Below are 14,270 nucleotides of genomic sequence, written 5' to 3' on the forward strand. Positions count from 1 at the left end.
TTCAAATCATTGGACTGTGCAAACATTACAAATGAAAATCACCTTTCTCCCCAGGTCCTCTTTATAATCTCAAGAACAGGCTTGGCATGATGTGGGTCTGGATGCCAGTCACACCATGGGGCCAGGTTTTGCTATGATGTTGCAAAGCACTGAGAATTAGGTCTTTAATGATTTGGCAATAGCCAGGGAGGAAGGGGAAACATCTGAAGTTATTTTTACTTTTGTAAAAGTCTTCTGGCTGTACAGGGTGAATGGTAGGGTGGATCAAGTATTGTCTGGAGCCTTTCAGGGTCTTTTATTTTTGCATGGCCTCATTTCCGTCTTCCTGTTGCTAGGAAGGAGAGTGAAGCATGAGAAACTTGTGTTGACAATGCTGGACCATCCTGTCCAGCACAAGGCTCTCTTCCAAAAAGTCCGATCCATTTCACCCACTGTACTCTGGATGTCCCCATTCTTCTGGACCAAATCACCCTTCCCTGGATATTTTCAAATTGCATATTTAGCGGCTTAAGTCATAAAAATACCACTATGATTTAAACATTGCGTCATGGCTTAAAATCTCCATGGGGACACCAAGGGAAACCCAAGTACTTATTTCTGTATTTGAAACCACCTCTTGGAATCTCACCAAGCCTCTGATTGGAAGGCATCTCAACTGGGGCCTCCCATATCCCCTTTAAGTCCCATAATAGTTCTACAAATAAGAGTTTAAGTACTATATACATTTTTAAACTCACTTCACAGTAATAGCTTGTTGAATCACAACATGTCTTTGTACTAGTCTGGTATATTTTCCAGAAGCACCCACACACCTCTTTTAATGTAAAAAATGCTCTTAAACTTTGCTTAGTCTGCTCTCTGAACTGCAGTACAGAATAACAAAAAAACAAGCAAACAAAGGCTTTAGGTTGAAGGGTAACCTGCCTTTCACCTTTACTCCAGAGCCCTAAGAAAATCCTTCAGTCTTTCCAGTGCATTAACATTTGAAACACTGCCTTCATAGTTAGCAATAGTTAATTGCTCAACTATTCACTGTTCAAGGAATGAGTGGTGTTTCTCTGAAATCTGCAATTGGGAAGTTATGACACAAGTCACCAAAACCACTTTTCTCACCCACTCCAGGGAAAGATTTAAGTTGGAAACTATTTATCCTCCGGTCCCCTTTTTGAACTTCCAGGCTGTTTGGTGTCTGGTGTTACTCTGCGTGAATTAAAATAAGTATTTGTCAAAAGCAAACTTTTCAAAACAGCCAGGAGAGAAACTCAGTCTGCTGTGCTTCATTTTAAACTCTGAACAGTAGTGCTAATGCAGAAAGTATGCATCTGCACTCAGTATGCATCGGCCACTCTGTAAATCTGGCATGCCACAATAAAAGTGAATACATGCAATCGCCAACATTTTCTCAGAAAATGTCTCAAAATATCTTTTGTGCACACATCTGCTAACCATTTGACACTGGTTCCCCAGGACTTTAGTTCTTCCATTAGAGGGGCTGCTGCCTTACAAGACACTCCTCTGACCATCTGCTGCCGTCTGCAAGCCAAGATGGCACCTCCATTAATTCCACACTTATGGTCTGCAAATTATCTCCACCGAGGACCAGTCTGTAGTCCAGATGGATGGCGAATTAGTCAACCTCTTGGAGCTGCTGATAGATTTACATTCAGAGGGCTGCAATCTGCTGGACTATTAATTTTCCCTCATTCCTTCAGCAAACAGAATTTTGGAGAAAAAAAAAATGTAATCTGAGACTCAGTATTCTGCCTTCTCCCAAGCTGTATTTTTTTTTCCCAAATACATCATCAATGCCACCGGCCTAGGCTGCATTCTTCTATCTCACCAATAATCGCCGAAACAACCTCTGAATCCTGAGAATGAACCCATTTGCTTACCCATATTGGGTGTAAGAAGACTCACTCAAAACAAGACTGGGGATGGGGAAAGGTGGGGAGTGGGACGAAGCCTTCTTTAAATGCAGATTAATGACTGCAAGCAGGGGTTTCCTTCTGCAGTGATAAGCACACATTGGGTATTTACTGAACATCGGGAACAGGCACCCTGCTAATCACTTTGCTTGAATGAGCTCATTTGATCCTCACAACCTCCCCGCGCGGAGGTAATACAGTTATCACCCCTTTGCTGCAGATGAAGGAGGCACAGTGAGGTCCTGTCACTGCTCAGGTTCGCCCAGCTAGCAGGCTGCTGATCAGGATCAGACCCCACCAGCCTGACCCGGTGTCCCCTCTCACTTTCCTCGCCCCAGGGGCTGTGCGCTGAAGGACGCTCGCGGACGCAGAAAACTACACGCAGCAGGATCGCTTTGCTGTGGAGAGGAGGGGTGCACCTCCTTCGGAGGGATCAAAGGCTCGGCCCAGGACTCTGGAGGTGGGGACAGGGACATGGAGTGGGGCAGGTTTCCAAGAAGCTGTCGCCTCGTTACGAAAATAGTCGGGTCGGGAGGCGAGCTTCCTTCCTCTCTCCGGCCCAGGAACTCGCTCCTCGGGCTTCTTGTCGGGGTCAAGGGCATGGGTATCTCCAAGGGGGCATTTCAGGGACACGATTCAGCGACCGTTCTCAGGGGGAGGGAGGGGAAACCCACTGTATTTTTTTTTTCCTAGGAAGAACCCCTTTTGCAAGCCACGGGGCTTGCTAAACTACCCCAACACTCTCCAGGTACCCGCGGCTACCAAACCGAGACTTCCCTGGCCAGGTCTGAGTTAATTCCCAGCGTATAAAGTATCTGACCCCAAAATGGTTGAAAAGGAAAACAAGTTTTTGGTGAACTGACTTTCAAGCAGTGATGAAAAAAAAAAAAATTTTTTTTTCAAGTGCCACTAGGGTCTAAAACGTTCCCAAACAGTAAACCCTCCAGGAGTTCACGCTGATTTTGGACTAGCCTGGTGAATGACAGAAAGTGAGTACGAGCGCAGAGCAGTCGTCCCCAAAGGAAAGGAAGGTAGAAGGCGGTGTCGCCGCGCCCCACGAGCCAGAGCCGCGAGCCCCCACCCGGCTCAAGGAAGAAAGTGAACCAGGGCTTCCCTTCATAGGTTGCGGCCGATCCAGAGCCCGCCTGGCGCGCTGACCCGCGGTCCCCAGGCAAAAGGTAATCAAGGGTCACTCCTCCAAAATTCAAACTCCCTCCCCAAACTGCGAGTCCTGCTATCCCCACACCACCTTCAAGAAACTCCGGAGACTCCGCAGAAAGCGTTTCAAGAGCACAGAACAACAAGCACCGACTTGACAAGGCGGGGTGACACTTTCTCGCGGTAGGTCCCCTCCGCAGCCGGCTCCCGCGGCCGGCCCGACGGCAAGGCGCAAGTCCAGCTTACGTGTTAGGATCATGGTGTCCGGCTTCTCTCTGCACATCAAGCGCGGCGGGCGGCGGCGGAAGCGCAGTGGGGAAGTCGAGGCAGGCCGAGGCGGCTCGGCTCCCGCGTCGGGACCCACGGCGGCACCCGGGACCCGCGCCCTCGCGGTCCTCAGCGCATCCTTGCTCGCCGCTCCCTGCCCCTCGCCACGGACCCAGAAAGAACGAGGCGTTCTCTAAAGATCGAAAACAGGGAGCGCTCAGGGAGTTGGGCGAGAAGCCCGTGAGCCGGGGATCCTGCTGTGGAGAGGTGCGGCCATGTCCTGGCTAGGAGCGAAGCGCCCTCGCTCGGGCAGCCGGAGCGAACTGTCTCCAGCGCGCCCCGCCGGCCGCGCCCTCCCGCTGGGCCCACCCCCCGAGGGGCGGGGCCAGACCCGGCGGCATCGCCTCCTCCCAGCGGTCTGGGTCGCGGGCCTTGGCGACGGGCTGGTCTCTGGCCCCGCCCCACTGTCAGGCTCCGCCCCGCCCCGAGTCTCTTCCCCGCGGCCGCAGCCTCAGGCCGCCATTTAGCCCAGCCCCGCCAAGGCCCCGCCCCTCGGTCCCGCCCCCCTGTCCCAACCCTCGCCTCCTCCGCCCAAGGCTGGAATGTTTTCCCCCACGGGCCTCCACGTTGCCAGCGGGAAGCGCCTAAAAGTCGCCAACTATTGGCCCCGGGTGCAAAGGCAAAGGTCACAAGGCATTTACTTGGCGGAGGTGTCCGGGCTGGACCCTAGTGTGCCTTGCGCTTTCCTTCTTTTTCTTGGTAGCTTTGCGCACTTTTTACCTGTCTTTTATCCTAGCGGCAACCGCGTAAATTTGCGAGAACCGAGGGGAAGCGGAGAGGAAGGGAAAGTGGCAGTGTTTCCAGATCTGTAAAAACGCGTGAAGAGTACCTGTCCCTTGGACATTGGTTATTTATTGCTAAAACCCGCGTGGGGTACTGAGCGAATGTAGGTGATAAATACCGCCTTAGAGGAATTGAGCTTTTACTCGCACGTGCTGGGGGTCACAGCCCGTGTTTCTCAAACTGGCCCTTGGGCCACAATCCGAATGCAACTCCTGGAACTGTCCTTGGCTGGCGCCTGTCTGCAGAATTCTAATCTTTGATGGTGAGAATCTGCAACTTTTACAAGCTCTCCGATGATTCTGATGGCCTGTAGTTTGAGGACCCCCTGATGTATTAGGAAGCCTGATGTTAAGAGATCACAGCTAAATACAGTTGCAGTAAGAGTCTTAAAAAATTCAGAAAGGGATTCCATGAAAATTTACTTCAGGGTTAATTGATGCTTTTTGCCTGCTATCTCTGGGCAAGGAAGACTACTGAACTCAACTCATTCATTCAGCAAATACAGAAAGAGCATTTACTATGTGCCAAACACAGATGTAGGCTGGGAGATACAGAAGTGAGCAAAAGAGACAAATACCCCTTCCCTCCCGGAGGTTACTTTCTCGTAGGAAAGATGCACAGCGAACAAAATAAATGAGATATATAGAGTATGTTTGATGGAGATACATAAAGCAGGGAGGTAATATTGGAACTGGGGAAGGGCACAATTTGTTTTTAAATGGGGCAAATACAAATAGGAGAAATTAGTCCCTTATAGTGTAAAACGTATTGGTTTCATAGCCATATCTTAGTTTACATACACAAGACTCTTCTCCCCTTTCCCTCATAAATGTTGATAAAACAAAATAAAAATGCTGGGTGAATGCAGTGGCTCACACCTGTAATCCCAGCGCTTTGGGAACCGAGGTGGAAGGGCTATTTGATCCCAGGAACTTGAGACCAGCCTTGGTAATGTCGCAAGACTCCATCTCTACAAAAATAAATAAATAGGCTAACTCCACTACTGGCTCCCTAATTTACCTAAACCAGAATTCAGCTCTAAAGGATATGGGACTCCTCCGTTCAGATATTTCCAGGCTTTTTACCTACTTACAATGTAACTGCTGATGGTGCAAGGGCTACAGTCTGGTGGGGGGAAGCAACAGGGGTGTATGAAAAAGCCGTGCTGTGAGGGCCCAGGAAATGGAGATCTGACCTGGCCCAGATGATGCAGTTGCCTTCAGGAGTGTGGGAGCCGGAGGAGTTGCCCAAGAGCTCACCACCGGCAAGGGGGAGTGTGATTCCACGGGAGGCCAGGAAAGTAAAAGCAACAACTTTCAGTGCCCTGCGTGACTATGTTAAGGAAAGACCTTAGCAGTGGTAAACCGCGAGAAGCCATTTTAATGGAAGAAAGCATCCCGTGATTGGATTTGCAATTTGAAAAGATCTCTCAGGCTGCAGTGTAATATTCAAACTTAAAAAATAAGAATGCACCTTCAAAACACACTAATTTATCTTATTTATTAAAAATTCAAACCTTAAAAATACAGATATTCTAAATATCTCCCCTCCAAATACACCAATTCTCAGAATGAGTTCTTAATGTTTTTTTATTTGCTGGTTAAAGTTGTATTCTAATTTAATTATGTTGCCAGGAGTCTTTTTAATTTCACTTAGCATTCGTCTTTCCAGAATAAAACAGGCTAGACTTTTCTTCTTCTTCAAGCCCCATTTCTCTCTCCTTGATTATTGATGCCGCTGTCCCTGGATCTTTTCTAATTTCATTACATCTCTCTGGAGATAGTTTGCTCATTGTATACTACTACTAATAATAGCTCCAAAATCCTTTCTCTTGGTGATGCGTTGGTTTGCATTTGACCTTCCCCGAATCTCATCCTCTTCCAATCTTTGGTCTATTTACACATCCTATGACAAGGGCTAAGCCCCGATTTTTATAGCTTTAATTCCACTCTTACTAGAAATGGACATGCTACATTTTGAAAGCTGCTACGCTTAAGAGAATAGTGGTTGAAAGCAGGACTTTTAGAGCAGGCCACTTACTAGCTTTATGATTAATATATTATTGGTTTATGTTATAATTTAAACTTTTATTTTAGATTCAGGGTGTACATGAGCAGATACATTGCATGATGCTGAGGTTTGGGGTATGACTGGTCTAGTCATCCAGGTTCTAAGCATAGTAGCTAATAGTCTTTCAGCTCTTTCTCCCCTTCCTCCCTCTTTCCCCACTCTAGTAGTTCCTGGTGTCTATTGTTGCCATCTTTATGTCCATGAGTACTCGGTGTTTAGCTCCCACTTATAAGTGAGAACATGTAGTATTTGGTTTCCTGTTCCTGTGTTAATATAGTTAGCATAATGGCCTCCAGCTGCATCCATGTTGCTGCAAAGGACATGATTTCATTCTTGTTTTTGAGATAGTCTCACTTTGTTGCCCAGGCTGGAGTGCAGTGGTGAAATCTCAGATCACTGCAGCCGAAAGTCTGTGCATCCCACTCAGGACAAGAGGATCCCAGGCTCAAGCGATCCTCCCACCTTAGCCTCCCAAGTAGCTGGGACTACAGGTGTGTGCCACCACGTCTGGCTAATTTTTGTATTTTTTTGTAGAGACAGAGTTTTGCCATGTTGCCCAGGCTGGTCTTGAACTCCTGGGCTCAAGCAGTCCACCAGTCTTGGCCTCCCAAAGTGCTGGGATTACAGGCGTGAGCCACCGCACCTGGTCTATTTCATTTTTTTTTTTTTTTTTGATGGCTGTGAAGTTGAATATGTTATTTAGCCTCTCAAAACTTCAGTTTCACCTTTAAAAAAGAAGGTTGTTATGGTGCATACCTCATGGGGGTTTATGAGGCTTGAATAAAATAATATACATAAGTGCTTAATACATATTAACCACTTATTAATGTTGGCCACTATTATTAGAACTAAAACATGAAATTCCTATTTAAATCATCATCCAGGAGAAGATTAAAACAAAATGAGACCTTGGAATTACCCTTTGTGAATCTGAGGAACTTTTACAAGCAGGGGAAGGAAAGAGTGAAAAAATCATGCAGAGTGTCAACAAACAGTGGTGCTTTACCTCTGAGGGGCCCCAGGCCCCACAGTGTCCTTCCTCTTCATTTAACCTTCAAGTCATCATCCAAGGTTTCATCTGTCTCTGTCATAGGCAGATGATGGTAGAAGGGATTTTTCAGCTGATCTGCATTAAGTGAGATTTTGGTTTGAAATGCTAAACTAAGAGGCAGGAATTACCCGTTCAATGTAGCCTGTTTCAGTGCCAACAGCTTAGGGTCCTCTGAAACTGTTTCAGTTAAAATGAAAACCCATCACAAGTTATGTGAGGTGTTGTTACTTACTTGTTCTCAGTGGCAGATTTTTAAAAAATGATTTGGCACCAAGACCTGTGCTGTTCACTTCCTGTCATGCTCTTTCCTCAGCTTGGACATCACTCTGCTCTAGTGATATGAGCCAGGCAATCTCTTTGGAAATTGATTTCTCTCCTTGAGGAAATAGTAGACTCCTCTGCACTTGGAAAATGTTATAATTTGTGTTCAGTGCAGCATTGCAAAATTACTGGGGAGATAATTTTTGTTTATAATGTTCAAAGAACATATGACAAAGAATAGAAAGTTTTGAAAATAATTTTAAATGGTATTCAATTAAGGAAAGTAATTAAGTTAGAAATCGAATGATTGTCCTTAAAACATTCATTTATTTTTAAGGTTTAGTGACCCCAGTCTGGGTTCTCCCCCAACCCCACTCTCTACCCTACCTGGTATTTAGCCTTTTCAGAGTTTGTCAAAACCCGAATGCTGGAGTGTCGTAGGATGAAGAAAGAGGAGAATAATAAAGCGCTCAGGCAGCAAATTAATTCACCCCTTTTAATTTTAACTGGAGTATGTCTCTTGTTCACTCAGACCTTCTTTTGACTACAACTTTTGAATAATGCAAGTTTAAAATATGGGGAAGGTTAATTTAGTCTCCCAGTGATATTTTTTAAGAGAGAGAAGCTGGGCACAGTAGTTCATGCCTGTAATCCCAGCACTTTGAGAGGCCAAGGCAGGAAAATCACAAGCCCACAAGTTTGAGACCAGCCTGGGCAACATAGGGAGACCCCCATCTCTGCAAAACATGAAAAAAAAAAAATTAGCTGGGCATGCTGCTGTGCCTGTGTTCCCAGCTACTTGGGAGGCTGAGGCAGGAGGATTGCTTGAGCCGGGTAGTTGAGGCTGGAGTGAGCCGAGACTGTGCCACTGCACTCCAGCCTGGGCCACAGAGTGAAACCCTGTCTCAAAAAAAAGAAAAAATGAGAGTCTGAGAGTCTGTTGTGCCTGTGAAAATGTGATCTAAGTCAATTTTCGGATAACCTTTTAAACCCCAACTATGAACCAGCCCAGTATAGTACTTTTATCATTCAACAAGTATTTACTAAACCCTAAAAAAGGCAGGGTATTGGGCAAAACTAAAATGAACATGAAGAGGGCACTTGGAGGACACAGCTCTGTTAATAGGGCTCTGTAAGGAGCTCCATGGCGGGCTTGAACGTACTGAATTCTTAGTTCTGATTTGATAAATCAACCAGCATGCTTTCCTGAGATACGTACTATATTGACAGTAGGATTTCCTTTTAAAGGCTATTCCATTTAAAGTCTCAGGTGGTCCATCAGTTCAAGGCCTCCCTGCCAGAAAATGAACTCAAAAGTGCTGGGTTTCAGCCCCAACATCCATTTGGTCTTTACCAGGGACTGCTCTGATTCTTTTCCTGTGTCCCCTGACTACACAAAAATCAAACAAGTGGAAAGTAAAACATTGTGATCACTTTTTATTTCACAAAAGCAACTAGGCTACTTTCCCTTCGAATTAACTAATTTAAATGGCATGGTAAAATGTACATAATATAATACATTTTAACCATCTTTAAATGTACAGTCTAGTAGCAGTAAGTACAGTGCATTCACGTTATTGTGTGACGATCACCGTTATCCATCTCCAGAACTTTTTCATCATTCCCAATTGAAGCTCAGTGATAAACTCCGCATTCTCCCCTTCCCCAGCCCCTGGTAACCATTATGTCACTTGCTGTCCCTAGGAATTTGACTATTTTAGGTATGTCTTATAGGCAGAATCATATAACAGTTGCCTCTTTGGGTCTGGCTTATACTGGTTAAATATTTTCTTTTTTAAAAAAACAAGTTTATATCTATATCTATTAACTATCTGTATATTTTTCAAGACACGATCTTGCTCTGTTGCCCAGGCTGGAGTGCAGTGGTGTGACCATAGCTCACTGCAGCCTCAAACTTCTGGACTCAAGTGCTCCTCCCACCTCAGCCTTTGGAGTAACTAGGACTACAGATGGGAGTCATCATGCCTGGCTAGCGTTTGTATTAGTTGTAGAGATGGATTCTCGTCATGTTGCTCAGGCTGTTCTTGAACTCCTGGGCTCAAGCGATTTGCCTGCCTCTGCCTTCCAAAGTGCTGGGATTACAGGTTGAGCCACGTGCCTGGCCAACTTTTTATTTTTTTTCAATGAAGCATTTTTGTCCTTGCTTATTGATCTGTAAGTATTACGTACATTAGGGATATTAACCATTTGTCATTTCTTATGAGAATATTTTTACTGGTATGTCATGTGCCTTTTAAGCTTATTAATTTATGATAAAAATTAACAAGCTTCAAACAAAATTTAAAGCTTATTTGTTCTTTTCAATTATTAACTAGGAGTTTACTTAGTTTTCCCTATAGGGTTTGACCCCAGAAATGCTGAGATACAAATGTAATTTACAAAACAGGTCATTTACTAGATAGGATTTTTGGCTTTATTTTTAGTTACAGATTTTATTATGTACTCAAAAAATATTCTAGCTGTCTTATTTTTCTCTCTCCTAGTATCACATATAGACGCCTTGCTTAGAGTGAGGCCTTTATAAAAGCCTGCTGCGGCTGGGTGCAGTGGCTCACGCCTATAATCCCAGCACTTTGGGAGGCCGAGGTGGGTGGATCACCTGAGGTCGGGAGTTCAAGACCAGCCTGACCAACATGGAGAAACCCCATCTCTACTAAAAATACAAAATTACCTGTGCGTGGTGGTGCATTCCTGTAATCCCAGCTACTCAGGAGGCTGAGGCAGGAGAATCGCTTGAACCTGGGAGGCAGAGGTTGCGATTAGCCAAGATTGTGCCATTGCACTCCAGCCTGGATGACAGTGCAAGAGCCTGTCTCAAAAAAAAAAAAAAAAAAAAAATAATAATAATAAAAAGGCCTGCTACTAAAAAGCTAGTAGAGATCTAGGGGCACTGAGTTTTTCAGAAATGTTTTGACTTTTGAATTTTCCATAAGTGCAATATATGTGTGTGTGCAGATATATATCCATTAATAGTAATAAATCAATCCTGGGACATCTGTGAGTTTTTCAAGAGCTAGGTACAATGCTAAGATGGCTATTTTCAACCTTTCACCTCGTCAGTAAAAAAGAATGGACTCACTCATGAGTTTGTTTCCACTAAGGAGACGTTTTGTGCTCATTTGAAACGTATGTTGCTCTTTCTTTCTGGTGGATTGGTCCTAAAATAAAGATGCTATGGGGTGGGTTTGGGCAATTGCCTGGAAAATAAAACACAGTTCCCTTTCTTTGCTGCTAACTACAGCATGATGGCCATTATAGAGCTATTTCTGGAAACCCCTACACAGCTCCAGATCATTAACTTACTTGAATAGTCAGCAGGAGAATGGAGCTGCCCTCTATCTTCCAAGATAGGCTTTTCATGTGTAACTAACTCAATTATCTCTTATTGATTCAGTTGAATTAAGCTGCACTTTGAGGAACTGCAAGGCAACGAATTACACATTTTTAAAAATAGACCCAGCAACAAGTCTTATGATATGGTTAGATTTTGTGTCCCCACCCAAATCTTATCTTGAATTATAATCCCCATGTATTTAGGGAGGCATCTACTGGGAAATGATTGGATTATGGGGGGGGGGGTGGTTTCTCCGTGCTTTCTCGTGATAATGAGTGAATTCTCACGAGATCTGATGGTTTTATAAATAGTAGCTTTTCCTACACTCATACACACACACACACACTTCCTCCTGCCACCTTGTGAAGAAGTTACTTGCTTCTGCTTCACCTTCCGCCACGATTGTGAGTTTCCTGAGTGTTCCTTAGCTGCGGAGAACTGTAAGTCAATTAAACCTCTTTCCTTTATAAATTACCCAGTCTTGGGTATTTCTTTATAGCAGTGTGAAGAACGGACTAATACAACTTACGAGCTGTGAAAGACTAATATTTGAGGATTTATCAGTAGAGAAAGGATTAGATCTGATCTCTGTTATACAGATTTTCTGTTGCTGAACAAATAGCTATTTCTCTACTGGTTGTTTTCATCTTTTAGAGGGTTAACAAAATAAATATATTAAGTCAAAAACAACACAAAGGATTAGAAAAGTCTGCTACATTTCATAACCGAGTTCTCCAGATATCTGAATCTCTAATAATGAAAATAAAAATCTAGCTATATAGTGTTTACTTGGGCTACATCATAACATTATGATATAAGAAGGTTAAAAATAAAAGGAAAATTAGGATAACTACAAATTTGTGAGAAATAAAAGTTTTTAATTCAAAAAAGACTTTAAGTGGTAAAGAGGGTTATTATACAACACTAAAAAGTTTATTTAACTAAAATAGGGAAGGAAAGCTATTCTGAACCCATGTGCCCCTAACAAAACCTCAAAATATACAGAGGAAAACTGGCAGGCCGGGCAAGGTGGCTCACGCCTGTAATCCCAGCACTTTGGGAGGCCGAGGCACGTGGGTCACCTGAGGTTGGGAGTTTGAGACCAGCCTGACCAACATGGAGAAAGTGTGTCTCTACTAAGAATACAAAATTAGGTGGGCATGGTGGCACATTCCTGTAATCCCAGCTACTCTGGAGGCTGAGGCAGGGGAATCGCTTGAACACTGGAGGTTGCGTGAGCCAGGATCGTGCCATTGCGCTCCAGCCTGGGCAACAAGAGTGAAACTCCATCTCAAAAAAGACAGAATTAGAGGGAGAAACTAACCAATATCATACTGGTGGGTGCAGACGAAGTCCAATAAGAACATTTTTAATGATCATGTATAGATATCAGTTAGAACATACACATTTTCAAAGTTACTGATATTAAAAACAGAAAACAAAAGCACTGACCATATACTAAACCATCAATCAGATCTCAGCAAATTTCAAATAGGTGGTATCATATTGACCACTGTTGTGGTTTGAAACCACGTGCAGAAAATCTCTGGCAACCCTTTCATCAAAAGGTGGAGTCAATGTCCCCTTCCCCTGAACCCAGGCTGTCCTTTTTGACCTTTAGTAAACAAAATATGGCTTAAGCGATTTTGTGTTACTTCCTAGATAGGTTGGAAAAGGTCATATAACTTCAGTGAGTTTTTCTTTTTGAGACAGGTTCTCGCTCTGTTGCCTAAGCTGAAGTGCAAAGGTGTGATCGTGGTTCACTGCAGCCTTGTACTGCTGGGCTCGAGTGATCCTTCCACCTCAGCCTCCCAAGTAGCTAGAATTACAGGTGTGCACCATCACCCTGGCTGATTTTTTTTTTTTTTTCTAAGTTGCTGTCCCCTCACTTTAGCCTCTCAAAGTGCTGGGATTACAGGCCTGAGCCACCACACCCAGCCTCAGTGACTTTTTCTTGGGATCATCATTCTGGAGTCTTCGGCTACCATGTAAGAAGTTTGGTTGCCCTGAGGCCCTGATGTTGAAAGACCAAATGAAAAGCGGAGAGCGAGAGAGACATAGACATGCTAAGGTGTTCCAGCCCAGAGCTGTTTGAGTTTTCCCTGACCAGGCACATGTGAATGGAGAAGCCTTCGAGAGACCCTGACCCCAGCTAACATCTGACTGCAGCCGCCGGAGAGACCCTGTGATGGTTAGTTTTAGGTGGCAACTTGACTGGGTAAAGGGCTGAACAGATATCTGGCAAAGTATCATTTCTGAGTGTATCGATGAGGGTAGTTCTGGAGGAGACTTACAGTTGAATCAGTGGACTGAGTAAGAAAGATCTCTCACCCAATTTGGACAGGCACTGTCCAATTAGTTGAGTGCCCAGACAGAACAAAAGGCAGAGGAAAGCAAATTTGCTGTCTTCTGGGGCTGGGACACCATCTTGTCATGCCCTTGGACATCGGAACTCCAGGTCCTCTGGCTTTCAGACTTGCACCAGTGCCCTTGCAGCATCTTAGGCCTTCAACCTCAGACTGACAGTTACCACTGTCAGATTCCCTGATTCTGAGGCTTTGGACTTGAACTGAGCCATGCTATCAGCTTCCTTGGTTCTCCAGCTTGCAGATGGTGTATTATGGGACTTCTCAGCCTCGGTAATCATGTGAGACAATTCCCATAATAAATTCTCTCTCAGGCCAGGCATAGTGGCTCACGCCTGTAATCCCAGCAGTTTGGGAGGCTGAGGCGGGCGGATCACGAGGTCAGGAGATCGAGACCATCCTGGCTAACATGGTGAAACACCATCTCTACTAAAAATAAAATTAGCTGCGCGTGGTGGCAGGTGCCTGTAGTCCCAGCTACTCGGGAGGCTAAAGCAGGAGAATAGTGTGAACCTGGGAGGCAGAGCTTGCAGTGAGCCGAGATCACACCACTGCACTCCAGCCTGGGCAACAGAGCAAGACTCTGTCTCAAAAAAATAATTAAAAATAAATAAATAAAAATAAATTCTCTCTCATCTATTTATTTATCTATCCTACTGGTTCTGTTTTTCTGGAGAACCTTGACTAATACAGACAGATAATTAGAACAGCCACATTCTTTGACCCAAATGCAATAAATTAGAAATCAAAAACAAAAGTATTTATAAATTATAAATACTTTCATTTATAATTTGAAAAGTGCTAAATATCTCATGAATTGGGGAGAAATCATATTGAAAATTTTAAAATTCTGAATGATGGTGAAAGTAGTACCTATTTAAACTTATGAGAGAGAGCAGAGCCAGTATCTGATGAAATGCATAAGCTTAATTGCTTACATTAGCAAAGAAGAAGGCTAAAAACTAAGCACCCAG

General features: G+C 44.3%; 1 protein-coding gene across 7 annotated transcripts in view; it reads right to left on the reverse strand.

Moving 5' to 3' along the window:
- Positions 1-14,270, reverse strand: part of DLC1 (DLC1 Rho GTPase activating protein) — a 523,910-nt gene that overhangs the window by 47,061 nt on the left and 462,579 nt on the right. Inside the window, exon 1 of one of the 7 annotated variants that reach the window (XM_025393615.1) lies at positions 3,330-3,863. The exons of 5 other annotated variants lie outside the window; for them this stretch is intronic. In XM_025393615.1, coding sequence (XP_025249400.1) covers positions 3,330-3,366 — 37 coding nt within the window. In that variant the 5' untranslated portion in view covers positions 3,367-3,863. Of the gene's footprint in view, positions 1-3,329; positions 3,864-14,270 lie in introns of those variants that run through there. One more of the 7 variants, XM_025393618.1, reaches the window with a different exon arrangement.

The sequence above is a fragment of the Theropithecus gelada genome, chromosome 8, assembly GCF_003255815.1.
Source record: "Theropithecus gelada isolate Dixy chromosome 8, Tgel_1.0, whole genome shotgun sequence".
NCBI classification, from domain to species: Eukaryota; Metazoa; Chordata; class Mammalia; order Primates; family Cercopithecidae; genus Theropithecus; species Theropithecus gelada.